Genomic DNA, 26774 nt, shown 5'->3' with positions numbered 1-26774 from the left:
ATTCTACTTAATTTATACACTGGTTGAATAAAGGAAATCCACACTGACTGGCAATAAATAGATAAAGCAACACCAATATACCGCCAATAGCGGATAGAATAAACTTTGTTTTGTGAAACCACATGCGTCTCTTTATCTGTTGTGCCTTTTTCAGAAACACCAGCGAAGAAGTATTGAGTCTGTCTGTTTGATCCACCAAAGAGTTGATCTTGTCACCTCTGCTCAATAGTTTATGGATATTATCCAACATGAGCTGTCTAACCTCTCCAACTTCTTCATTCGCAAGTAGTAATTGATTCGGTCCAATTTGGTTTACAGACCCACTGCCGTCATTGGCATCATTCGTGGATCCGTAATTATAACTCTGATGGTTTACATCATAGTTTTGCTCTTCGTGTTTGATGATTTGCTTCATGTATAATTTAAACTCTCCTGGTTTGGCCTTGGATGCTGGATCGTTTTGATCTTGTTGACGATTCTTGAAATCAATATACTTGTCCATGATGGTTTTCAACACCACCAAAATGAAAGTCTTGTTAACATCGTTATGAGCAATGGAAACTATTGTCACCAAGTCTCTACTCCCATCCACATTCATGTACTTTTTCATAAAATAAAGCGACAATTTTCTTGGAGTATTTGTTGAAACTGGAATGGAGCCGACCAATGTTTTGGAAGAGTTTATCAACCCCAATTCCTGAGAGATGATTTCAGAACAATTTGTACGAGGGAAGTGAGATATGAGTTGGTGGTTCTCATAGGTGTATAATGTGGTGGAGTTGATTGTCAAGGTGCAATAAATCACTGTAGAAAAATCAGGTTAGTACATGTACAAATAAGGGAATTACTTTCAACATACAGTGTTTATGTATATCTGAGTGACTCATGGTCAATGTCTGTATTAAAGGAATCGATTCAACCCAAGTCACTTAGCAAAGTTGTATTTGGGAATTCATGCAAGGCAAAACATCACACAAAGTATGATGTAAAATTGATTATGTAATTATTATCTAATCACTCTCAGGTTATAAGACCCCCAATTAGCATCAAGTTGGCAAGGTCAGACTACTAAAGTTAGGTCAATGGCTCGAGGGTCTTTACTCCGAGTATGCACTTTCTAGTATGTGACCATGCAACCAATTCATCAAGCCGTTCTTAGACAATCTATTATACACTGCTCAATATGAATGACTCTATTGTTAGTCTCCACCTTCTGGGTTTCGTCTCACCCAATTCAAGTATGTTGAATGAGTAAATGTTGTTGATGTTTGATAACTAGCATTAATTTTTATGGATGAATCCACCCTGGGTCGAGAAATGGAAGAGATTAAGCTTAAGCAAATAATTGCCAGCGCCTTTTACTTTGACCTTGCGCAGCTCTCACTATACGCCTTTATCTCGGCTAGTTTTTAACTTCACGGTTCTGTTGTTGGTTCCATTGAAGCCTTTGGTGAAGTCGGTGAGGTGGTTTAGTTCAAAGTAGTTGGTTTCATCAATCAAGTGTCACAAAACAAGAACACATCTCATCGGTTTTGATTTGGTAAGAAAAATAATTTACAGCTTTTTGGTTTCTTTCAATGTAACACCATCCACTTTTAGCATATTATGGGAAAATATAGGAAAAGGTTCAATGAGAAGGCAAGAACTGGTATGCTTGCTAAGCAAGCGGCTTTGAAAAGAGCAAGAAATAAGCAATTCTATACCCAAGACGATGGAACCACGATAGATCCCGAAGAAAAGACAGAACCCAAAGCTTCAACGGATGTTTCCAATTCTGACTCTAACGCCGAGATACTCGCACCAATCAGTGAAGAGGAGCGACTAGCAAGAAAAAGAGCCTTGGAGGAGAATTTGTATACGCAAAATGCCAAAGATGAAAAGCTATCCAAAGCCAAGAAGAAGAGACTTGAAAAGTACATTGAGCATCAGCTTAAAAGAGAGGAAAAGAAGGAGCTTTTGAAGAAATTGGAGGAGACAAAAATGGATACGTCGAAGCTCACAGGAATGAAAGATTTAGGGAAAGGGAAGTTGACTAAGAAGGAGCAAATGCTTGAGGCCCTAGAGTTGGAAAAGCAAGGAAGAGGTGATGATGCCACACGAGATATATTGTACGAAGAAAGAGTTGTCAAAGATGTTAGTGATGTGAGTAGTGAGGATGAACGTGACAATAAGAAAACTTTTTCTTTCGAGAGCGGTGCCTCACTAAGTTCATTTGTCGACAACAGACCATCCAAATTTGGAGGTTCAGGAATGGGTTTTGGATTCAAGAATATTCCAGTAATCAAGCGGGAGCCTAACATTTCGAAAAAGAAGTACAGTTGGAGGAAAAGGGTTCAAGAAGAGGACAGGAAAAGGTTAAAGCAAGAGGATTTAGATGATTTTGCCTCAAGCTCAGAAGAGAACGAGCTGTCTGATGAAATTGCGGAAGGGGATGACGCATCGGAGGACGAATCATTAGGAACAAAGGAGGAGTTAAGTGAAGGAGAATTGAGTAAGTTAAAGTATAACCTGGGGAGCTCCTCAGAGGAGTTTTCGTCGTCGGGGGAGGAGGATAGCTCCAGCGAACTTGGCCATGGTAGTGTGAACGGAATGAAAGAAGTGAGTGGGGAGGAGGTTAGTGAAGATGACGACGAAGATGATGACGACGAAGATGATGACGACGAAGATGATGACGACGAAGATGATGACGACGAAGATGACGAGGAGGAAGAGGAGTTCCCAACTAAGCTTATGCAAAATAAACCTAGACACTCAAAAACTGCCGCTTCGTTTAAAGAATGGGCAGAGAATCAGCTTCGACACATTGAGGGTCGCGAGAATGTCCCCCTTGTGGCAGAAGTGTCTGATGAAGTTAAAAAGAAGTACTCAAAACGTCAAGTTAGACCTGAAGATGTTGACCATTTGTCTGACGAGGAAGGTTACATACCAATTGATAACGACATGAACAGAGAGGCGTTCGTGGTGGAAGTTCAAAGATCAGACAAAGTGCAACAACAAAGAGTATTGCTACCTGTGTATGCTGAAGAACACAGAATAATGGAGGCAATTTACCATCACGATTGTGTAATACTCTGTGGTGAAACTGGTTCAGGTAAAACAACTCAGGTTCCTCAATTTTTGTATGAGGCTGGATTTGGGAATCATGGTAACAAGCTGCATCCAGGAATGATTGGAGTAACACAACCGAGAAGGGTGGCAGCAGTGTCAATGGCAGAGAGGGTCGGAAATGAGTTGGGCAATCATAAACATAGAGTTGGTTATCAAGTTAGATTTGACACGTCGATCAAAAATGAAGGAACTGAATCAGGGACAGCACTTAAGTTTATGACTGATGGTGTTTTGTTAAGAGAAATGATGTCAGATTTTCTTTTAACAAAGTATTCTGCTATAATCATCGATGAGGCTCATGAGCGAAACATCAATACAGATATTCTAATCGGAATGCTCACCAGGGTGATAAAACTAAGAAGAAAGTACTTTTTGGAGAATAGGAAAGAAGTGAAACCATTGAAGCTTATAATCATGTCTGCTACTTTACGTGTTACTGATTTTTCGGAAAATCCAGTTTTGTTCAAAACCCCTCCTCCAATTATCAATGTAGAGGCAAGACAATATCCTGTATCGGTACATTTTGATCGAAAAACAGACTTCAACTACATCGAGTCTGCATTCAACAAGGCATGTAAAATCCATCGAAAGCTTCCACCTGGAGGTATTTTGATTTTTTTAACCGGTCAGAATGAAATCAAAACATTAGTGAAAAGACTAAAAGAAGAGTTCTCGAAAAGAAAAAGCAAAGCAATTGAGGCTGAAGAGGTCCCCGACGTGAGGGTTTCGGAAAATATGCAACAAGAGATTGAAGATGTGGACTTTAGTGTAAAAATAGATGAAGAGAACAATTATGACGACTACGATGACTCCGAAGGGGAAGAGGAAGGGTTTGGGGAAGCTCAAAACACTATTGATTCTGAAGTTGGTCCACTTCATGTATTACCATTATACTCCCTTTTGCCCACCAACCAACAAATGCGGGTTTTTGACGAGCCACCAAAAGGAAGCAGACTATGCATTGTGTCCACCAATGTTGCAGAAACTTCATTAACTATACCGGGAATTCGTTACGTTATCGATTGTGGCAGATCGAAAGAACGAAATTACAACAAAGAAAGTGGAGTGCAATCGTTCGATGTTGATTGGATTTCAAAAGCCTCGGCAGATCAAAGAGCTGGTAGAGCTGGTAGAACCGGACCTGGGCACTGTTATCGGTTGTTTTCTTCTGCCGTGTATGAGGAATTCTTTCCACAATTTAGCATTCCCGAGATACTTCGAACTCCTTTTGAAAGTATTGTCTTAAGCATGAAAAGTATGGCAATTGATCAAATTGTCAATTTTCCTTTTCCGACTCCTCCTGATAGGGCCTCATTGAAGCAAGCTGAAGATTTATTGGTAACTTTAGGTGCGCTTGATAAAGAACAGAAGCAAATCACCGATTTGGGAAGGAAAATGTCTTTATTCCCATTGAGTCCAAGATTCGCCAAAATATTAATCATTGGAAACCAACAAAATTGTTTGGATTACATTATAGCCATTGTATCTGCATTGTCTGTTGGGGATCCATTCATTCCAGAGAATGAGTTGGTTGGAAACATGACTGACGAAGAAAGGAAGAATTTCAGAAGCAAGTTTTATCAATCAAGAGCCTTGTTTTCAAAATTAGATCCATCAAGTGAGTGTTTAATGTTGTTGTCCGCGGTTTGTGCTTTAGATCATATTCCCAGCGAAAATGTGAGTGAGTTCTTGTCCACTAATTACTTGAGACAAAAGATGATGCAAGAGATTCAAAAGCTTAGGACACAAGTGGGGCAAATTGTTGAACGATGTTTAATGACCAAAAATGGGGTTTACTTATCCCACAGGGCAAAACTAGACGTCCCTACTACAAAACAGGTATCAGCAATGAAACAAATGATTGCATCTGGATTTATTGACCATGTGGCGATCAGAGGTGATTTGATATCCTCTGATGTCAAAATTGCCAACAAGACAAACATCAGCAATATCCCCTACTGCCCCGTGTTTCCTATCGAGCTGGACCCGTTTGTTTACATACATGCAAACTCGTTGATGAGTAAAAGTGGTAAATTACCGAGCCCATACTTGGTTTATCAAAGTCTTAGTTCGAAGTCGAATTCTACCGACGACGACAAGCATTCAAAAATAAGAATGAAACCATTGGTCGATATCACTGGCAAGCAATTGACAAATATTGCAAAAAGTTCGGGCTTGATAACGTACTCTAAGCCATTGGGTCATCCATACGCACCAAAGAATCTAACTCCTACCAAACGAGAATGTTACGTAGTGCCCAGATTTGGTGCATCGGTAGGAAGTGGGGGTGTTGGTTGGGATTTGCCGGCAATCAAAGTGATACAAGAGAAGCGTAATGGGTCTTGGGTGACTGTGTAGATATTGAATAGAAAAATAGTAAACAAACGAAAAACAAAAAAAAAACAGTCAAGACATCGCCAGAAGAGCTTTGACACCACAAACAAGGTCAATCACCATGCGTCCAGGAAATGCCAATTACAGATATAGGCGACAGCAGAGGAGGGAGCTTAACCTCTTAATTCCTAGTAGCATATTAGATCCTGCTTCGCAACGACTATTTGCGGTTTCATTATTTATGTTGATTCAAAGTTGGAAGATTTATGATCTAGTTTTAGTCAAGTCAGAGATTGCATCTTCTGATGAGCAATTGACAAGCTTGACAAACTTCACATTTGTTCTCAAATACTTGTTTATTGATGGGGTGTTCTTGTGGCTCCTCCCGATACTAAGGATACCGCGTCTTACATTTTCACCATCAAAGACGCTACTTTACATATTCATTTTGAATGGGTTCACATTGTTTTTGGTGAGCAATTTGGCATTGCCGTTGCTATCCAATATATTTTTGCCAATTTGGAGGGTATTATTGCAAAGAAATGAACTTAACATTGCGGGAGAATCAATCAATGTAGCGAAAGTTATTGACATGGATTCCCATTTCAAAGGTAAATTGACAATTCATTACCTACCTGACTCGTCAGCGAAAATGAATCCATTTCACATTGATCAAACTTGTTTGGGTCCTGCCAATGGCAACACCATTCAAATGCCAATCGAATTTAATACAACATCGGGCATTGGATTTCTACAAATTCAACAAAATACTGCAAACAACGAACTTAAACTTTACAATTATACTGGCTCCTTACTAAAAAAATTATTCAAAAGCGATTACTCCCATTTGACAAACAAAATTCAATCCAAACCAAGTGACACTTTGTTTTATTTAGAATACCCAATTAACGAACCAGGGTCGTATAAGATAAAGAGTGTTTTGGATAAAAAGGGTAACAGCATTAGGACATATAAATCTGAGTTTGTTGTATCGGACTGTCCACTGGGAAAATTCTTCTATCCACCACATTTTGACTTTCAAAACAACCACAAGTGTTTGACCTCCCTTGAGGAAGAAGCGTTCCCCGTGCCCTGGTTGGAAGTATATGGTCCTTCGCCTGCATATGTGAATCTTGTAATCAGAGTGAATGGAAATGAGTACAAATCAATGAATATTACAATTACCAGCGACACTGAACACCATAAGCGATCAAGAACCGACTTTTCATATTTAAAACCCACCAAACTAGTTAGAAACTCGTTGGAAGAAGCGATTCTTCAGCACATTGACGACTTCAAATGGAGTAAGGAAACCTCAGTTGAGTTTCAATTGATTTCAGTGCAAGATTCATTTGGAAACTTGCATCGGTACCAGCCACTTTCCAAAGACAAGGATGTATGGTACAAATTAGTCCTCCGCAAGTCGCCGTCCATTACACTTATAAACCCTGAAAGAGAGTCCCCACTTTTGTTAGGTGGAGAAAAAACCATGACAATATCAAATTGGGACAAGTTTGATGACAAGGATTTCCCACTTGATGTTGTCATATCACACGATGGATCCAACTTTACCAAAACTTTTTCCAACAAAGCACAATTACAAAAGGGGTTCAAAGTCCCTGAGCCAGGGCAGTATAAGTTGATTTCTGCAAAGGATGTATATTGTCCTTGTGAGGTTATTGATACGCCGGCAATACAACTTGAGTTGGCACAGGTACCAGAATTGAATATACATGCACAACCAGAGAGCGATAGGTGCTTGGGAGTTGTAGGGTACAAGTTTGACTTTAACTTTACTGGAAGGGCGCCATTTAAAGTGCAATATCAAATATATTCAAACAATTCTGGCATTTTGAAGCCAGTGGTATCATCGTCTGGTGGAAAGGTTCGTGAGTTGGTTTCTACACTGAATCAGCACTCATTCAAATTCAAACCACCGGGAGAGGGAAGCTACAGTATTGTGTTTGCCAACTTGAAGGACGGAAATTATTACGAAAAGGGTTTTCCTCTTGACAAAGTAAAATACACATACCTGACGTATTTCAGACTGGCGTCTGAGTTGTCTTTGAAATTAGCTGGACGTGAATTGCACACATGTTATGGCGTGTCTGCAAAGATACCCGTGATTTTTAAAGGCAATGGTCCTTACTCTTTTGATTACGAGTTTGTTGACTTTGTGACAAGGAAAAAATTGGGTGTTGTACAATATGTGAGTGAAGTTTCCAACTACGAAATTGAGACGCCTCAATCACTAATTGGGAAGACGTGCCACCTTGTCTTGAGCAATGCCAAGGATAAGTTTGGTTGCAATGCGATCATAAGCGACAACGCGAAGCAAGTGAAAATTGTGAGCAGACCAGATATTCCCGAACTCGAGTTGATCAACCCAAGCTCAACAATCCAAATAGTTGAAGGTCAGTATGTGGATGTACCTGTAAAGTACAAATCATCAATTGGTCAACAAAAGAATGACGTGGTGATCTTGAAATGTTTCAGTTTGCAAGGTGAGGCATTGCAAAACCAGAGAGCAGATTTGAGACTGTCTTCAATTCGAATTTTCAAGGAAGGAATCTATAGTGTAGAATCCTTTTTGAATGATAATTGTGAAGGTAAAGTTGTTAACAAAAGCAAGGTTGTGACTGTCACTTACTATGACAAACCATCAATGAATATAACTTTTGCTGACCAATATTTACAACACAAGGATGATTCAATGCTTCATTTGAAACCCGTTTGCAATGGTGCTGCTAATGAAATTGGATTACAATTGAAAGGAAAAGCACCTTTTTTGATTGATTATGAAATCAAATTACCGAATGGTAAAGTTGAAAGTCACACAATGAACGTTGAAGGTCATCACATCAAAATCAAGCTACCAACAAGGGAACACGGTCAGTATGAGCACACGTTCAAGAGGGTGTATGATGCTCATTACACGAGACAAAGAAAGGTGCCGCTTGCCGATGTACCAAAAGTCGTTTACCAAGTCAACCGTTTACCTACAGCTCTGTTTATCCCAGACAAGCATTTTACCCAAGTGTGTGAAAATAGAGTCCATGATGAGGAGGTTGTTGCCAAGATTCCGGTTAAGTTCTCTGGAACCTACCCATTTGAGATCGGCGCAGTTATAAAGAATGAAGCATCAGGCGAAAGTCAAGAACTCAAGTTTAGAAATGTTATGGAACCTTTCTTGTCATTGCAGAGTATGAAGTTTTTGACACTTGGAGACTACTCAATCACATTGGTTAGTGTAAAGGACAGTAATGGTTGCGTCAATGTAAAGCTACAACAAGCAGTCAAGTACGTTTTATCCATTACTGAGCCTCCAAATGTATATAAATTGTCGGACAAAGTGCACTATTGTGTGGGAGATCATGTTGGTTACAACTTGACGGGTGTATCACCCATTACTATTTTTTACGAGTACAACAACACGCCCAGGAAAGCTGATGTTCATCACCAATTTATCAGACTAGCATCAAAGCCGGGAACATTAAACATACAAGCATTGAAAGATGCTGGTGAAAATTCGTGTTTGGTTAATTTTACTTCGGATAGTCAAAAGTTTAAAGAGTTGCAACTACAGGTGCATGAATTACCCAGTGTTGAAGTCAACAAGGGTGATTACATAGTAGAGGACATCCACCAAGGCGACCACACAGAGTTGATTTTCACATTCACTGGAGAACCTCCATTCAAATTAACATACATTAGAACTATCGAAGTTAAACGTGACCAAAAGAAAGTGAGAAAATTATTGGAGAAGGAAACAATCAGTGATATATGGGATCGTGATTTCATCGTATCGGCCAGTCTTGAAGGAACATATGAGGCAATTGAGGTACAAGACAAATTCTGTCGAGCAGTAAAATCAATCAATTACATAGAATAGACATGTGTTACATAGACCAACTAATCATCATTTGCTTCCGCTTTCAGGATTCTCTAGTTTTTGAAACTCTTGATGTATAGCTTGAGCAAGCCCAATATCTGCTTCCGTTATGTTATTTCCCACGTCATGAGTCGTTAATTCAATATCAATTTTATTGTATACGGTTGTAATCTTTGGATGATGTTTCTTCAAATCTGCTTGCTTAGCAATCAAATTCAAAAACTCCCAAGTTTTTTTAAAATTTTTCAACTTGTAATGAACTTCCAAAACATGAGAAGGTGGAACCGTATCCAAAACCGTCAATGACCAGTGAGGCAACCCCAAACCATTGATTCTCAGAAGACCTTTACGAATTGATTCCTCGTGTAAGGCTGATAACGACATTGTATTGTGTTACTCGGTTGATATGGGTGGCTCCAGTTTTAGAAAACTGAGTCGAATTGGCTGTTTTTTTGCTTTTTAGACTTTTGTTTTGCTTTTTGGCAACTTTAAGGTTTTTGTTTAGGTGCAAACTACTACTTAATTTTTTTCACTCTATCAAGTCTGAGATTATTTTGCAACTTTATCCAAAGAGAAACGCAATTGAAGGCTTTAGTGTATAAGTATCCTGTTTTGCTTTTCGTCGATAAATGAGTTGTATAGGGGAGGAGGTATGATGATTTGCCTTTGTGGGATTTTCATTCCCTAGTTCACCATTTTTTTAATAGATCACTTTCCATCTTCCATTGGGCAACATCCTAGTACTTCTTGTCTGAGGTGGGTTTCTCTTTGTTAATAATTAATTTGCTTCGCCTTATCACCTTGATCCTCTATCAGTATGACGCCAAGCAAGCTCTTTGAACCACTTTTACATTCAAACAATTTGGTTTTGTGACACTGTACACAAAATAAGGAATTCGCGTTATTCCCATCAAAAAAATCTATATGGTAGAACGAAAAAAACTATAGCATTATAGCATAACAGGTAACTCGTTTAATGAAGTTGGGTAATGATTTCAGCCTTTTATGTTTTACATATCCCCTTCAACTATGGGAGCCCGTCGGAGTTAGCTTCTTATAAGTGTTTGATCAGTAGGAGGTTCACTGAAGTTGTCCCAGACGACACAAGCATACTATCCCAATTTTATCAACATCTTAGTCGAACGCCTATACATGAACAAGTGCCAGTATTGTGTATCCAAAATCTATCATATGTTTACATTAAATGTGAAACCAATATTGTGCTTTTAGCTGTTATGCATCAAAATGTCAATGTGATGCTGGTTATTGCATTCCTAAGAAGCTTTCAAGTAATAATGATTCACTTTTTATGCAAGGGCAAGGTAAAGACGATGGACTTTGAATTAATTTTGGATAATTCAGTGCTCATTACTGAGCTAGTTGATGAGTGCTTGGATTTTGGTGTACTACAGATAACAGACTATAAGCTACTTGAGGAGTACATCAAAGTGGAGCCAAACTTTCCCAAATTACTTGATGATGAAGACGACTCCAACAACAGTGGTGAGGAAGAGTCTGATCATGACACGAAGGTAAAGGACAAAAAGAAAAATAGCAAAAGTAAGCCGAACACTGATATCAAGTCAACCCATAATCAATCAATCAAGACCGACGTTTTGGAAAACAATGCAAACATCATCAACAGTTCAATTTTGCGTACATATTCACTGGCTATCAATTGGCGACCGAAAGGTATTTTTTATGCAAAGAATGAAATATTTGTTGACATTATTGAAAATGTTGAATTCATATATGATTTGAAAACGAATACGGTAAAACGAAATGAAATATATGGAAGCTGTATGGTTAAATCTTATCTATCGGGTATACCGGTGTGTCGAATGGGATTTAATGAAAACTACATATCTTCGATAGAAAACAATGATGTATCGAAGAATACCGATACTGAACCTTTACCGGAGAACCAAATGAGAATCGAGAACATTGAGGAGGGCGAGAGTCTACTAGAAGGGGGGGAGGAAGATCATGAGGAAAAGGAATCAAAGACGCTGGTAGCACCATCTTTAGATGACCTTGGAGGAGATGCTCATCTGAACCACGAAGAGGAGTCTGAGAAGTCGCTCGAAAACAAAGTCCCCAAGACCACTGCCAAGTCATTTAAGCATCGAATACCCATAAGAAACATCCAATTCCATCAATGTATTGAACTATCAAAAATATACCGCGACAACATTGTCACATTCATTCCGCCAGATGACAAGTTTGAGTTGATGTCGTATCAGGTTGAGCAACACAAGAACAAAAAGAAACTTCCATTAATATCCATCAAGCCTGTATTCAAAGTTATTCAAAAAACAAAGCGGTTGTTAGTTATGTGCACATTGAATACTACTTTCCCTAGAAGACGACATTGTAAGAGTTTGCTTGTGAGGATACCGTTGAATCCATACTATTTTGAGTTGGGTATAACCGACCCCAATTTGATGTACAAGACTGAGAGTGGAGAGGTGTCATTCAAGTATGATACAATGGAGATTATTTGGAGAATTGACAGCATTGATGGTAAACAGACAGTAAGAATGATGTGTGAGTTGCCCTTAATAAATTGTGAACAAGTGTCCTTGGAAAAGATATCTCACCATTTGTTGCGTAAAATGGATAAAGTTGATTTGAATGGCACCACGGCTCAAGGTGATGACGAAGCTGCAGATGTGCGACACGACTTGGAGGCATTTTACGGAGTCAATGGCAAAGCCATAACGTCTACCCAGAAGGAACTATTACAAGAAGTGAAGCGCAATTTCCAAAACGATGACATTGTTTTATCGTTTAAAATTCCCATGTTTACTTACTCAGGGTTGAAATTGTCGTACATTTCCGTCGATGAGGAACAATTAAAATACCCGTGTTTTCCATGGATACGTTATCTAACTCAAAGTCTGGACCTTGATGGACAACATAGCCCATCAATCATGGGGCAAAATTGCACTTATCGGTTCAAGTTGTCGATGGACTGCTTTGTTGTAGCATAATAGACATAAATATTGAGAACGTTCTTCTTACCCCTCTATGCTCGTTGGTAATCTGGAAATTGTAATTGGTTGTGCCCATCGGACTGTATATCCAAATTGGGAAACATAAAGCGTATCCCAAAAAAAAATAGATCGCAAAACAACAAAAAAGGGGAAACTCTAATTTTTGTTTATCAGTAGTGTACTCTACAGTACAATTATTTTTCTCTTATCAGTAATAAGACCGGCTCTGCACAGATTCCCGCTTTCCAAACTTATCCGATAAATCATGGTAGCTTTTAGCTGTAAAGAGTAACTCAGGCTACATCCTTTGAAAGTTTTGCAAAGTTTTCCGCTTTGGTTATTCACTTTTGGTAACAACTCGCTCAGAATCATTACAGGTTATTATACAGTCGAAACACCCACTTTAATGTCACCAAAACAAATTATGAAATCAGCAACAACATCAGTACCGAACTTGTCGCGAGCGACGTCAGGTACAATTAATAAGCCACGTACAAAGTCAAGAAATGGATGTATCACATGTAAGAAGAAAAGACTCAAGTGTGATGAAACGAAGCCTTCTTGTGTGAATTGCAGCAAGAAGAATATAGTATGTGGCGGGTATGCGACCAACTTCAAATGGAAACTGTTTAATGAATCAAAAGCTTCTAGCGGTGATCAAGTCTTGAAAGGACATCTACAACTTGCAAGCTATTCTGTCACTGGGAAGAGCATTGAGCAGATTACGAGAGAGAATGATTTGATCTCCAAAGGGTTGAATCCAACTGTGCTTGAGGGGAGACGAAGATTTAGTGCAACGGTACCAACCAACAGTCCAACACAAGAAACGCCACTCACTATAAGATCTTACAGTGACACGTATCCCTTTAAAGATGTACAAAGGTTGAGAGCTATTACCCAAACAGAACAAGTGAGTGCCAAACTGCCAATCAACGCTATCGATACTTCTACTCAGTCAATTCTTTCACCCAGTTTTGAAAATATTTTGAACCCGCCTACACTTGTCAAGGAGAGGAAGGATTTTAATTTTGACATTAGTCTAACCCCATCCCTTTCAGCGATATTGAATTTTGCATTAAATCTGGGAGATATTGATGTTCCTTCGGTTGAAACAATAATGAGTCCACTTACATTAAGCCGGACTCATGAATTGTCATCAGGCTCTTCTCCCGTTTGTGAAATCAACAAACCGTTGACGAAAACTGCAGAACATGATCAGATCCTCCACTTGTACTCGGAATACACGTCGGGAATCATGTCAATCAAAAACGGGATGCACGAAAACCCCTGGAGAAATTTGCTCGTCCCACTAGCGTCTAGGTATGGCTGTCTTTTCAACTCAATAGCAGCAATGACTCTTTTTCATTTAGCTGGTTCACATGGTATCGTTGCATCAACGAAAGAGTTGCGATCAAAAGCGCAAACTTACATGAAGAGATGCATTTTGGAACTTGCAAGTGGATTGTCCAAGATGGAAAATGGAGCTGAAGTCGATTTTCCCGCTGATATAGCATTAGCGACTTGTTTGAATTTGGCAGTATGTGAATCATGGGATGTTCTGACATCAAGTGGTATTGCTCACTTGAAAGGAGCAAAGACTATGATCAACAAAATTTTGTCATTATTGAGGGAACATCAGGAGTCGGTCCGTAGCAATGTGTTGACACAAGATAGATCTGAAGTTTCTCATGAAAGCTACTTGCAACTAAAAAGTAAGCTAGTTTTAATTGATCAATTTGAGTATGAAAAAATGATTCACGACTGCAAAACAAAGAGCACTACATTGGTTATACCCAATCCGGTTCAAATATTATTCAACACTTGGATATATTTCCTGGTGATTGCCCAAATGACCACGGAAACAAATTACGACGAGAAAGGAGTGGACTTGGTGGCGACGATAACATCAATGATTCTGAACAATAAGGTAAAAGATGGACAAGATTCCCCATCTGCATCTGATCTCAGTGAATCATCGGATAAAGGATATACATTCTTTGAGGAGTTTGATGCTTTCAATTATGACTCAGAGATTGTCGATCCGTTGTTGGGATGTGGCCAGAACTTGTTCTGCATCATTGGAAAAGTGGCTGCTTTAGTTTCCAAAATTCGAAAGACAAAGGCTAGTGAGAAGTGGAAAAAGAGAAATTCGTTGAATTCAATCACACAAGCGTCTGAGTTGCGTCATTTGCTTTTAGAGTGGAAGTCAACGATCAATGTGAATATGATCAAGAATGAAGAAGAAAACGGGTCCAAAACCTGGGATTTACCAAGTTGTATTGCTACAGCAGAAGCATATCGTTACGCGACGTTGCTTTTTCTTCACCAAGCTGTGCCCGAAATTCCGTCATTATCATCACATGAACTTGCTGAAAAGATTTTCATCCTTTTAGCATCAATTTCGAAATCATCAAATACAAGTGTAGTGCATATCTTCCCCCTCTTGGTTGCGTCATGTGAGGCTGAGCCTGGTGAAGAAAGAGAGTGGTGCAAAGCACGATGGAAGTTGTTGGTGGACAAGATGTGGATTGGTAATGTTGATCGTGCATTTGAAGTGGTTGAAGAAGTGTGGAGAAGAAAGGATAAATTGCCAATTAGTGACAACAAGGGAGACAGTTCCAGCATTGAAACCACTTTGCTGGGTAATTATCATAATCCACTTAATGGTTTGATGTCAGTGGTAAATAATGAAAATGCTACATTGAATAGCTCTGAGTTGAATGGGATTGAGTCGAAAGTCCATTGGAGTAATATCATGAAAGAATGGGGATGGGAAGTACTCTTGGGCTAGGCGACTGAGTATGATGTGATCATCAGGCATATGCTTGTTCTGTAGAAAACATTCTGCATCGAAGTAAAGGTTGCGTGTATATTCAAGTAAGATGGAATTGGTAGCGTATCTCCTGGTGTACCCAGCCAACATGCCATTTACTAGTGAAACAATCAAACCCAATTTTTCACGGACATAGTGGATAATTTACATGCGTAGTTAGTGGTGTCAAATCCTTTTTATGGTACCTTCTAGGTTGCACAAATTTTTTTGTCAATCCCATGACTTTGTTTTGAATCATTTCGCAACCAAATGTGGAAAGTTAGTACAGCATTTACTCAAGTAATAAGTTTTTGAAAATTCACTATTATTCACAATTTTGCTGTCCATAGGTTTCATTCACAATGTAGTACTTACCAAGTGAAGCATATATTTATTCTCTATCACAATGAAGTCTAGGCTAAACATTGGGACCGTTGCAGCAACCTCTTCCATGCTTTCATTAAGTAATTTTTTACCTAATCATTGGTTTTGCCGATCGAGAGAACATACGGTGAATCGGGAAAAAGATACTGATTCACTACATTCTCTGGACAACAGCCATGATATTTACACTCAAAGCACCTACTCAATCACTTAAAAGCTTTAACCGGTCAGTGTCAACCCAGTCACACCTTATTTCCCAACCTTTCAATGCCGAAAATACGAGAATGATTCGAGAATCAGAAAAGAAGTTTCCCAAACCAAATTTTATATCCTTTGATTTGTTCGGCACCATCTACAAACCAAAAATTCCTGTTCCTGAACAATACCACCAAATAACAAGCCTGGAGTTTGGTATACTGAAAACAGCAGAGTCAATTCGCCACGATTTTGCCAAAACTTACGAGGAGTTACAGGATGAATTCCCCAATTATGGAAAAGGTGTGGCACACTTTGAAAATTCGGATGCCTGGTGGAGAGAGCTTGTGATTAGGGTTTATGGATTGCTGAGAAAAGATCCCAAAACAAAGGAGATTTGCGATCGTTTAGTTAATCATTTCACTAGTAATGAGGCTTATGATGTTTATGACGACGTCATACCGACTTTGAAAGGATTGAGAGAAAAAGGAGTAACCATGGTTACTTCTAGTAATTCAGATACGCGAGCAATCAAAATATTGGAAAGCTTAAAATTGAAAGATTACTTCACCAGTGTTAATTTATCTTACGATTATGAAGTTGGCAAGCCAAAAAAGTCATTCTTTGACGCCATCGCGGTGAATGAGTACAGAGTTCAAATCGATAACAGGTACAGAGGACCAACTCCACCAGGAGATTACTTATCGGGATGTTGGCATGTTGGTGACAGTCACGCAAAAGACTTTGTTGGTGCTATTAGAGCCGGCTGGAATGGAATTTTGGTGGATAGAGATGGAACAAGTGAATTGAGTACAGGAAAGAAAAGACAAAATAAATCAACTTATGACGCTTGCTATATGTCCCAAGGACTAGGCAAAAAGGAAGAGGATAGTGATGGTCCATTAATCTTGGCAAATAATAGAGTTGTCTTGTCACGTCTCACACAACTATTGCAGTTGTATAATTGGTAAGATATGTAATGAGATGAGGTGTTTGTATAGAGAATTATTTATCGATTCAATAGATGCGAAATTCAGACACTCAAGTGTGGCTCCCCACTTTTGATGTTGCAGTGGACTTGGGGTTAAGTTGAAACACGCATTAAACTTGTAAAATGTAGAATGGTACACAAAAACCATCTAGAGTAAAAAGAAGAAAAACAGAAAACGAATTTAAAAATAAACCAGGACAAAAAACAAGAGAACAAGGGAGAAAGCTCAGCCTTTAACGACGTTACCATCATCCCACAAAGTGTATTTGCCTAGAACACTAGTCATCCAAGCAACATAATACTACACTCTAACCACAGAAGCAATCATCAACTTTTTCTTCGCAACACTCAAACGCGAGTTTTTGTTTTTTGCAGAATTTGTTGAAAACGTGAGAAGCTTGAAATTAAAAACTGTCCCTACAGTCTTGAAAACGACATCAAATAGTAGCCATATTTTCACCAAAAGGTATCTTCAGTCATAAGTCCACATCCCATTGAAATCATGTTTGGACTAAATAAGCTTATAACGACGACGATTGTATTGTACACTGCAACTGTGTACTCCATTGAATTGGATATTAATAGCAAGGACTCTATTTGTGCAGCTGCGAAAATCGTGTCTGATGGTATGTGGAACTACTATGAAGGTTTTAGAGTCGGAGGTACTATTGGTATGTTTGCGTCTCCCAACTATTGGTGGAATGCAGGCGAAGCCTTTGGTGGGTTTGTAGATTATTTTTCATACTGCGATTCAGACAATTCAACTTTGGAAAAATGGATTTATGAGGGAATGTACCATCAAGCAGGTGACAACTACAATTATATTCCTTCAAATCAGTCAACAACTGAAGGTAATGATGATCAAGGTGTTTGGGGAATGGCAATCATGGAGGCTGTTGAGAGAAATTTTACAAACCCTGAACTGCATTCGTGGCTAGAAATGGCACAAGCAATCTTCAACACAATGGATGCAAGATGGGATACAGAACATTGTGGAGGTGGATTGAGATGGCAAATTTTTACTTGGAATTCGGGTTACAATTATAAAAATACAATCTCAAATGGTTGTCTTTTCCACATTGCCGCAAGATTGGCTAGGTATACAGGAAACGAGTCAGCATATCTCCCCACCGCAGAGCGAGTGTGGGATTGGATGGAGGAGGTCAATTTCTTGACTGAGGAAACAAACGGAAAATTGCGTATATATGATGGTGCAAATATCGAAGAGAATTGTACAGACGTAACAGACTTGAGATGGTCTTATACCTATGGAGTATTCATGACTGGTTGTGCATACTTGTACAATGTTACGGGAGATGAAACGTGGAAGTTTCGCACTCAAGAAATTGTTGAAGCATCAACGGCTTATTTTTTCAACTCGACCAACCAGGTAATGCAGGAAACCACATGTCTACCTAGTAAAAGGTGCAACAATGATCAAAGGTCTTTCCGTAGTTTATTTTCACGTTGTCTCGGATTGACTATGGTGATTATACCCGACTTTGAAGATATGATTAGACCTTATTTGGAAACAAGTGCAGCAGCAGCAGCACAATCGTGCTCAGGAGGTCTGGATGGCGTCACGTGTGGAGAAAATTGGTCAGTTAGTGGTTGGGATGGTGTTTACGGATTAGGTGAACAGATGTCGGCCTTGGAAGTGATCTTGTCTCTTATTGCCGAGAAGCCAATAAGTGTTGAAACAGGGGGAACAAACAGAACCAATTATGCAGCAGGTACTGACACTGAAGATACCACAAACAAGAATAAGATTGATATAACTGGTAAAGATAGAGCAGGTGCGGGTGTCTTGACAGCAGTTGTGTTGGCAGTCTTATTGGGTGGTGGTATCTGGATGGTATTCTAAAAAGATGTATGTATTATCTAGTATATTCATATGTGTGGATTATTAACCTGTAAGCTCCTCAACATTTTTGTCTCTCTATAAACTTGCGCAAAAAAAAAAGCGAAAAAATATGTAATTCTAGGCACCACCCAAAGCCAATTAAAAATGGTGTTATTTCAGTCAATTAATAGACTAGCAGACCCGAACACCGGGGCTGGTCTCACAGGGAACAGACGCAGACGAATATTCGTTCCACCGTCAACTAAGCGTCCGTTGTTCAGTTATGGAGAAGGAGAAGATCAAAGATCGTTTTTATCGTTGATTGAAAATGGGTCGGAGTTTGGAGCAGAGCAGGATGTCAGTGATACTGCGAGTGTTAGCACTTCAAGGTCATTACCAGACTCTTTGAGCAGTGCACAAGCCACTGAAGATCAGGAACTGTTTCATTCATGGTTAATTGAAGAACATCATCGACGTATGTCATCGGCCGCCACTTCCGACGAGGATGACTTAGATCACGATCACATATTTGGGGAAAATATCTACGGATCAGGGAGAAGGCGAACGAGCTTGAAATCGTCAAAGAGCTATGATTTAGACAACTTTATGAATTTAAAAACAAACTATGCCACTGAAGCCAAAGTCTTGTTCCGTCATGCATTGCCTTTAATTGTCACATTTATACTAGAGCATCTTTTCTCAATTGTTTGTTTGATAGTGGTGGGGAAATTGGGGACAAAGGAGTTAGCAGCAGTGAGTTTGGCCACCATGACCTCGACAATAACATTTGGGATCTTTGAAGGAACAGCAACTGCACTAGATACGTTGTGCTCTCAAGCTTATGGAGCCAAGAATTACGAGCTAATGAGTGTTTACGTTCAGCGATGTGTTTTATTTTCATGGGTATTGTTTGTACCTTGTGGCCTTTTGTGGTGGTTCAGCGCATATATCCTACAGTTTATCATTGACGACGACGGTGTCGTTCAATTAACATCTCAATTTTTGAGAATATTGATTGTGGGTGCTCCAGGGTATATTGTATTTGAAAACGGTAAAAGATTCTTGCAAGCACAGGGTATATTCGAAGCAGGAACTGGCGTGTTATTCATCAGCGCGCCAATCAATATATGTTTGTCTTGGTTCTTGGTGTGGAATAAAACTTATGGATTGGGATACATTGGTGCACCTATTGCCACTGCACTTAACTTTTGGGTCATGTCACTCTTGCTTGTATTGTACGTCAGATTCATTGACGGAAAGAAATGCTGGTATGGACTCGCTAAGGTCTCGGAGTTATTGAAAGATTGGGGTCAATTTGCTCATTTGGCATTACCAGGAATTGTGATGATAGAATCAGAGTATTTGGCATACGAGATAATGACCCTTTTTGCATCGTATTTCGGCACGAAACCGTTGGCAGCTCAAAGTGCGGTTTCTAGTATTGCATCATTATCTTACATGGTTCCCTTTGCTTTGGGTATTGCTGCTTCAACACGTATAGCTCATTTCATTGGTGGTCAGAATATGGAGGGGGCAATCATTGCTACTAGAGTGGCCATGCTTGGAGGTTTAGTCGTGGCCAGTGCCAACTGTTTAGCATTCGTCACTTTTAAGAACCAGTTGGCAAAGATATTCACCAATGACAAAGATGTCATTGGGTTAATAGCTAACTTACTTGATCCTTTGGTGGCAATATTGCAAGTATTTGATGGAGTAGCTTGTGTTGATAGTGGTATTTTGAGAGCACAAGGGCAACAGAAAATCGGAGGAGTGATAAACTTGATTGCATACTATGCATTTGCATTACCATTAGCTTTAATTTTGAGTAAGAATTTAGGCTATGGTCTTTTCGGATTATGGTTTGGTATTGGAAGTGGTATGGTGGTGATCTCATTGAGCGAAACATGTTTCATATTGTTCAGTGATTGGGATCTGATATTGATGCAGGCAGGTCTACTCAATGACTCTGACGAGGAAGACGAAGAGGAGTCGGTGTGATTATGTATACAGATGACACAATTTAGAATAGAATACTGGTAAGCTGCAAAATTCCTCATTGGTGAGATTTCACTCTTCATTATGCGGGAATTTCAGAATCGGTTCAATGAAAAAGGTATCGCACATTAAATAAGGTACACAAAGCGTAAGCCTGGCGGTCGCACAATCCACACTCTATCGAAAACTTCCCCTCTTCAATCACACAGGCAGAGTACATTGAGCAATTCGATTGATTGTAGATTTCGTGAGAGAACAATAGAAGGCTATTTTTAACATTTATTCCCACCACTAACAATGCAGAAGAACCTAAATTACGCAAGGGTTGCAAGACGACTGCGTTTTCAGTTTCCCAATTGGTATGGTGCCCAAACAATAAACTTAAGACGGAAAAATCTTGAATATCCGCTTTCTACTATCAAAGGTTTCACAAAGTCCATCCAATTTGATGCAAAAACAATGCAGCATCACAAATTGAGAAGTTGGGTCGGCCAAAAAATTTGAGAAAGTTACTACTAAACTGATAAGCTGATATGTGAGAAAGATAAGATTATTGTTGTACTTTCCAACTAAGTCATTGGAGCTTCTTACATATTTGTTCGATTGATGAGTGTTGCTTCTTCAAACAACCATATAAATAAAATGGGATTTCATCGATGGGTACCTCAACAATTGGTTGCTTCGTTCATCGAAACTGCTCCTCAAATCAGATAGATAATGACAATTTCAAACTTAGTGGAAAAGAAGAGTACGGGGGATGTTAGACCCAGTGTTAGCTATGGCGAAGTCATAAGCCATACAACCTCAAATAGAATTTTCCAACAACCTACCCGAGTTCAACAATTAGACAACATTGCAATGGCAAAGGAAAAAGATGCTTCCAGGTTGCTAAAGGAAGCCCAAGCTAATTTGGAATTTCTGACTGAGACCGGTTATGCACCAGAATTGAGAAGGAACTTTAACATGCTATCATTGATTGGAGTTGGATTTGGTATTACCAATTCGTGGGCGGGTATCAGTGGATCTTTAATCACAGGTATTGCTTCCGGGGGACCCATGATGATTGTGTATGGAATCATAATCGTTTCATTTTTTTCAATGTGTGTCGTGTTGACGTTGGCAGAGATGGCCTCCGCATTCCCCAATGCATCAGGACAAATATATTGGACAATGAAGTTGGCGCCACGTAAATACTCAAGGTTGTTGGCCTACATTACTGGGGTGTTGTCATGGGCTGGGTCTGTGTTCACCTCTGCAAGTATCACGGTCACAATCTCAGTGGGCATCGTTGGAATGTATGCCTTGTTTCGTCCTACATTCGTGGTTCACAAGTGGCAAGTATTTGTTGTATATGAGATATTCAACATCTTGGTCCTGTTATTCAACGTCTATGATCGTCCCTTGCCAGCTATATTCGTGGGAACTCTCGGTATCTCGATTTTGTCATTCATTATTATAATTATCACGGTGTTGGCCATGCATAAAGGAGACTTTGAGAGCGCCAAGTTTGTATTTGTTGACTTTCAAAACCAAACAGGATGGAGCTCAGCAGGCATTGCATTTATTGTTGGATTGATTAATCCCAACTGGAGTTTTAATGGATTAGATGCAGCCACACACATTGCGGAGGAATCACTCAATCCTGCTGTGGACATTCCCATAGCACTTATTAGTACTGTCATCATTGGCTTTGTTACAACATTTTCGTACTGCATTGCCATATTCTTTTGCATAAGGAACTTAGAAGCGGTGTTGACATCAAACACTGGTATCCCGATATTGGATATACTACACCAAGCAACTGACTCCAAAGCTGCCGCCCTTGGATTGGGAATCTTGGTGATTGTGACTGCTGTTGGATGCAACATAGGGTGCCATACATGGTCGGCAAGAATATGCTGGGGATTTGCAAGGGACAATGGGTTGCCATTTTCCAAGTTTTGGGCACAAGTGAACCACAAGACAGGCACTACTGTGAATGCACATTTCTTGTCATGCTTTTGGGTTGGTGTCATTGGATGCATCTACTTGGGATCAGACACAGCATTCAACTCAATCCTTGTATCGTGTGTCATGTTTTTGTTATTGTCTTATATGGTTCCTACACTTTGCCTCATTTTCAAAAGAAATCAAATACAACATGGACCATTTTGGTTAAACAAGGTTGGCTTGGTTTGTAACATTGTACTTGTTATTTGGACTATATTTACTACAGTGTTTTATAACTTTCCATCGGTGATGCCTGTCAATGCTGGTAACATGAACTATTCATCAGCTGTGTTTGGTGTCGTGTTTGTACTCTTCTTCTGTGACTGGATCGTACGAGGCAGAAGAGAATTTGTTGATATCGAAGAAAGAGAAAGACACAAGGACAATTTGACAAACGAACTTTCGAATCAGGTGTCGAATATTGAAGCATTATTGTCGCATCCAAGTCGTGAAGCATGAATGGAACATTCGCATGTTTTCTTTAGAATTTATATTATCTTGGTTACGTAGATATTGGAGATGTTAACTCTCTTTGCACTCGGATCTTTTTCTCAGCATCATCCATAGGGTGTGTATGTAATCTGCTTGCTATAAATTGTTACACTTAATTCAACAAGTTGGAGGAATGGGACACTAAAAATTTACGGTTTCCTTTTATTCGATTGTATCAACATGGCGTGTGAATCAGTTTTTTCCAACCTTGGAATAATTCTTTTTCAAGCACGAGCAACGGAACTAAAGGATGAGTAACTCATAATTTGACTATTATCCGCCTTCATTACAGAATTGGTGTACAAGAGTTAGATAGAATTGTCTTACCTCAACACAAGGAACAAACGATCACTAGCTTCAAGGCCGAATTCTGCAGCTCCAATCAAAAAGATATACTCTCAAACGCTAGTAACTTATTCTAAACTGAGCAAACCATTTTTTGTTCGAGATATTGGGACACATTCAAGATGAATTACGCCAAAGACGCGGTTGTGTATTCCAAATTTGGAAATAATCAAAATGTGGGGAAAATCTTTCGGAGTTTGTGGCAAATGTTTATCTACAGATTGTTGCCAATTGTCCCCACCAAGCCAAAGAAATTCAGTGCTGGCAGAAGGGAGTGAGGGAGCAATACTATACCTTGCGTGACTCTATGAAAGCTTAACTCTTTAGTAATTTTAGAAGCATCAGCGGGAGCCAAAAAAGATCTACAAGAAGTATGAGATTGAATCAAGCAGCGAAGGGGAAATGCTGAGGTCATCAACAGAGTAGCCGAGATTCGTGAGATATCCAAAACACAACCCTGCTCGTGAGAAGTTGTCTTTAGCTTCTACTATTAATGATGAACAGAAATAATTCGTTGATAAATGTTGGAGAAGTCGCCTCAAAACTATATGTGACACAAAATTGCAACATCTTTTTATCCGTTCTATAATTTCCATCTCCGATATTGACAACACAAAATAAAGCTCGAACTCTCTTCTCCTCATTTTGCGAGGCCTATTGTACTTGAAGTACTGAGTTAACTCCTATTTGAGTCTATGGTGACGTTCCCTAAACGTTTGTCAATTTTCTTACATGCACCATGATACAAGGCTAACATAAAAGTCAATTTCAACTTCGAAAATAGTCCACACATTGCATAGAGCTTTCCCCACATCATTCCTTTACATACATGCAATGAGGCACTAACTATTAACGAATACGAAAATCTTACAAAACTATCTGGCATATATAAAGTTAAAGCCATTCCAGTGGTCAAAAGAGCAGTGAGACTCAACTCTTCATTGACTAATAACTACTCAAAATGACAAAGCCATTCAACAAACCTGAATCATATTGGGATAGTCACAGCATTGGCGAAGGGGAGTTCGTCCACGATGCAATTCCTAATAGGATTAGTCTGCCTGCAAATATTAGAAGCTTGGATAATATTGCAATCGTAAATGATGAGGAAGCAGCTAAAGCCTTGAAGGAAGCCCAAGCTAATTTGGAATTTCTGACTGAGACCGGTTATGCACCAGAATTAAGAAGGAACTTTAACATGCTATCATTGATTGGAGTTGGATTTGGTATTACCAATTCGTGGGCGGGTATCAGTGGATCTTTAATCACAGGTATTGCTTCCGGGGGACCCATGATGATTGTGTATGGAATCATAATCGTTTCATTTTTTTCAATGTGTGTCGTGTTGACGTTGGCAGAGATGGCCTCCGCATTCCCCAATGCATCAGGACAAATATATTGGACAATGAAGTTGGCGCCACGTAAATACTCAAGGTTGTTGGCCTACATTACTGGGGTGTTGTCATGGGCTGGGTCTGTGTTCACCTCTGCAAGTATCACGGTCACAATCTCAGTGGGCATCGTTGGAATGTATGCCTTGTTTCGTCCTACATTCGTGGTTCACAAGTGGCAAGTATTTGTTGTATATGAGATATTCAACATCTTGGTCCTGTTATTCAACATCTATGATCGTCCCTTGCCAACTATATTCGTGGGAACTCTCGGTATCTCGATTTTGTCATTCATTATTATAATTATCACGGTGTTGGCCATGCATAAAGGAGACTTTGAGAGCGCCAAGTTTGTATTTGTTGACTTTCAAAACCAAACAGGATGGAGCTCAGCAGGCATTGCATTTATTGTTGGATTGATTAATCCCAACTGGAGTTTTAATGGATTAGATGCAGCCACACACATTGCGGAGGAATCACTCAATCCTGCTGTGGACATTCCCATAGCACTTATTAGTACTGTCATCATTGGCTTTGTTACAACATTTTCGTACTGCATTGCCATATTCTTTTGCATAAGGAACTTAGAAGCGGTGTTGACATCAAACACTGGTATCCCGATATTGGATATACTACACCAAGCAACTGACTCCAAAGCTGCCGCCCTTGGATTGGGAATCTTGGTGATTGTGACCGCTGTCGGATGCAACATAGGGTGCCATACATGGTCGGCAAGAATATGTTGGGGATTTGCAAGGGACAATGGGTTGCCATTTTCCAAGTTTTGGGCACAAGTGAACCACAAGACAGGCACTACTGTGAATGCACATTTCTTGTCATGCTTTTGGGTTGGTGTCATTGGATGCATCTACTTGGGATCAGACACAGCATTCAACTCAATCCTTGTATCGTGTGTCATGTTTTTGTTATTGTCTTATATGGTTCCTACACTTTGCCTCATTTTCAAAAGAAATCAAATACAACATGGACCATTTTGGTTAAACAAGGTTGGCTTGGTTTGTAACATTGTACTTGTTATTTGGACTATATTTACTACAGTGTTTTATAACTTTCCATCGGTAATGCCTGTCAATGCTGGTAACATGAACTATTCATCAGCTGTGTTTGGTGTCGTGTTTGTACTCTTCTTCTGTGACTGGATCGTACGAGGCAGAAGAGAATTTGTTGATATCGAAGAGAGAGAAAGACACAAGGACGACTTGACACATGAACTTTCGAACCAAGTATCCAGACTTGAAGTATTGATGTCACATACGAGTAAATAATATTTATTTCTTTACGTTTGGAATTTTTGTTCTGATTGTGTGGTTGCAAAACTTTTGTTGTGTTAAATCTCTCCCATCCCCCCCTTTCCCCATCCCTTTGATCTGAAACGGCAGCCTTTTATCCCCGCAATCACAATGAGTATCTCATGTAACAATTGGAGCTTTTCATTTTATGAGGAGAGCTTTGATGACACTTACCAGTCTACGGATGAAGAGTATCACGAGGATGTTAGCAAAACTTCAATCTTGCCTGAAGAGAGTATACTGGAAATGCCTGGGAAAGAGAGCGGGGTACCAATTAATGTTTACAATCCTTTTCTTTTGACTAAAATAAGCTATTTCAAAAGGAGATCATCGAAGGTTAAGCTAAGAGTGTACGATAAGAAGGTGGTTGTCCCAAGAGACAAAGTGCTCAAGAGAGTTCACCCAATGTCACAAAAGAACAAAGATGTGTTGTTCTGGAAAAGCACAGCTCTTTTGAACAGTAGGAAAGGAAGTCCTACGGAGAAATTGCTTTCCACTTTCGCTTCAATGGTTGGTTGCAACCCCAACAAAGTGACGAAGGTAAAAGAACTGGGCAATAGTTGGTTCACCATAGGCGTGTAAAAGTGCACAAAAAAGAGAACGAGAGAAAAAGAAATCATTCTTCTTCTTCATATTAAAGAAAGAGAAAAAAAAATAAAAATTGGTTTTAATACCAAAACACAACTTTCCTACAACT

At 39.4% G+C, this 26774-nt stretch overlaps 12 protein-coding genes across 12 annotated transcripts; 10 read left to right on the top strand and 2 right to left on the bottom strand. All coding sequences in view use genetic code 12, as the record gives it.

Annotated features, from left to right (window-relative positions):
• Positions 1-7: 7 nt before the first annotated feature.
• Positions 8-887, bottom strand: CPAR2_213330 (uncharacterized protein; the record flags this gene model as incomplete). The annotated part of the gene is made up of 2 exons (XM_036810307.1): positions 8-804; positions 860-887. 2 exons carry the CDS (start codon positions 885-887, stop codon positions 8-10), a joined length of 825 nt encoding a protein of 274 aa, XP_036666857.1.
• A 718-nt stretch (positions 888-1605) lies between these two features.
• CPAR2_213320 (ATP-dependent RNA helicase) lies at positions 1606-5466 on the top strand (the record flags this gene model as incomplete). The annotated part of the gene is made up of 1 exon (XM_036810306.1): positions 1606-5466. The coding sequence occupies one exon, from the start codon at positions 1606-1608 to the stop codon at positions 5464-5466; it is 3861 nt and encodes a 1286-aa protein (XP_036666856.1).
• A 97-nt stretch (positions 5467-5563) lies between these two features.
• Positions 5564-9334, top strand: POM152 (Pom152p; the record flags this gene model as incomplete). The annotated part of the gene is made up of 1 exon (XM_036810305.1): positions 5564-9334. The coding sequence occupies one exon, from the start codon at positions 5564-5566 to the stop codon at positions 9332-9334; it is 3771 nt and encodes a 1256-aa protein (XP_036666855.1).
• A 27-nt stretch (positions 9335-9361) lies between these two features.
• On the bottom strand, positions 9362-9718 carry PHHB (4a-hydroxytetrahydrobiopterin dehydratase; the record flags this gene model as incomplete). Its single annotated transcript, XM_036810304.1, has 1 exon — positions 9362-9718. The coding sequence occupies one exon, from the start codon at positions 9716-9718 to the stop codon at positions 9362-9364; it is 357 nt and encodes a 118-aa protein (XP_036666854.1).
• A 605-nt stretch (positions 9719-10323) lies between these two features.
• CPAR2_213290 (uncharacterized protein) lies at positions 10324-12327 on the top strand (the record flags this gene model as incomplete). The annotated part of the gene is made up of 1 exon (XM_036810303.1): positions 10324-12327. The coding sequence occupies one exon, from the start codon at positions 10324-10326 to the stop codon at positions 12325-12327; it is 2004 nt and encodes a 667-aa protein (XP_036666853.1).
• A 427-nt stretch (positions 12328-12754) lies between these two features.
• On the top strand, positions 12755-15121 carry ZCF9 (Zcf9p; the record flags this gene model as incomplete). Its single annotated transcript, XM_036810302.1, has 1 exon — positions 12755-15121. The coding sequence occupies one exon, from the start codon at positions 12755-12757 to the stop codon at positions 15119-15121; it is 2367 nt and encodes a 788-aa protein (XP_036666852.1).
• A 581-nt stretch (positions 15122-15702) lies between these two features.
• On the top strand, positions 15703-16692 carry CPAR2_213270 (uncharacterized protein; the record flags this gene model as incomplete). The annotated part of the gene is made up of 1 exon (XM_036810300.1): positions 15703-16692. The coding sequence occupies one exon, from the start codon at positions 15703-15705 to the stop codon at positions 16690-16692; it is 990 nt and encodes a 329-aa protein (XP_036666851.1).
• Positions 16693-17214: 522 nt separating this feature from the next.
• DFG5 (putative mannan endo-1,6-alpha-mannosidase) lies at positions 17215-18576 on the top strand (the record flags this gene model as incomplete). The annotated part of the gene is made up of 1 exon (XM_036810299.1): positions 17215-18576. One exon carries the CDS (start codon positions 17215-17217, stop codon positions 18574-18576), a length of 1362 nt encoding a protein of 453 aa, XP_036666850.1.
• Positions 18577-18720: 144 nt separating this feature from the next.
• CPAR2_213250 (uncharacterized protein) lies at positions 18721-20553 on the top strand (the record flags this gene model as incomplete). Its single annotated transcript, XM_036810298.1, has 1 exon — positions 18721-20553. One exon carries the CDS (start codon positions 18721-18723, stop codon positions 20551-20553), a length of 1833 nt encoding a protein of 610 aa, XP_036666849.1.
• Positions 20554-21267: 714 nt separating this feature from the next.
• CPAR2_213240 (uncharacterized protein) lies at positions 21268-22998 on the top strand (the record flags this gene model as incomplete). Its single annotated transcript, XM_036810297.1, has 1 exon — positions 21268-22998. The coding sequence occupies one exon, from the start codon at positions 21268-21270 to the stop codon at positions 22996-22998; it is 1731 nt and encodes a 576-aa protein (XP_036666848.1).
• Positions 22999-24337: 1339 nt separating this feature from the next.
• CPAR2_213230 (uncharacterized protein) lies at positions 24338-26053 on the top strand (the record flags this gene model as incomplete). The annotated part of the gene is made up of 1 exon (XM_036810296.1): positions 24338-26053. The coding sequence occupies one exon, from the start codon at positions 24338-24340 to the stop codon at positions 26051-26053; it is 1716 nt and encodes a 571-aa protein (XP_036666847.1).
• A 135-nt stretch (positions 26054-26188) lies between these two features.
• CPAR2_213220 (uncharacterized protein) lies at positions 26189-26659 on the top strand (the record flags this gene model as incomplete). The annotated part of the gene is made up of 1 exon (XM_036810295.1): positions 26189-26659. The coding sequence occupies one exon, from the start codon at positions 26189-26191 to the stop codon at positions 26657-26659; it is 471 nt and encodes a 156-aa protein (XP_036666846.1).
• Between the last annotated feature and the right edge of the window lie 115 nt (positions 26660-26774).

This window comes from Candida parapsilosis, contig 005809 (genome assembly GCF_000182765.1).
Source record: "Candida parapsilosis strain CDC317 annotated contig 005809".
Classification (NCBI taxonomy): domain Eukaryota; kingdom Fungi; phylum Ascomycota; class Pichiomycetes; order Serinales; family Debaryomycetaceae; genus Lodderomyces; species Lodderomyces parapsilosis.
Note: the sequence above shows the minus strand (reverse complement) of the source record. Positions and strands in the feature narration are given on the sequence as shown.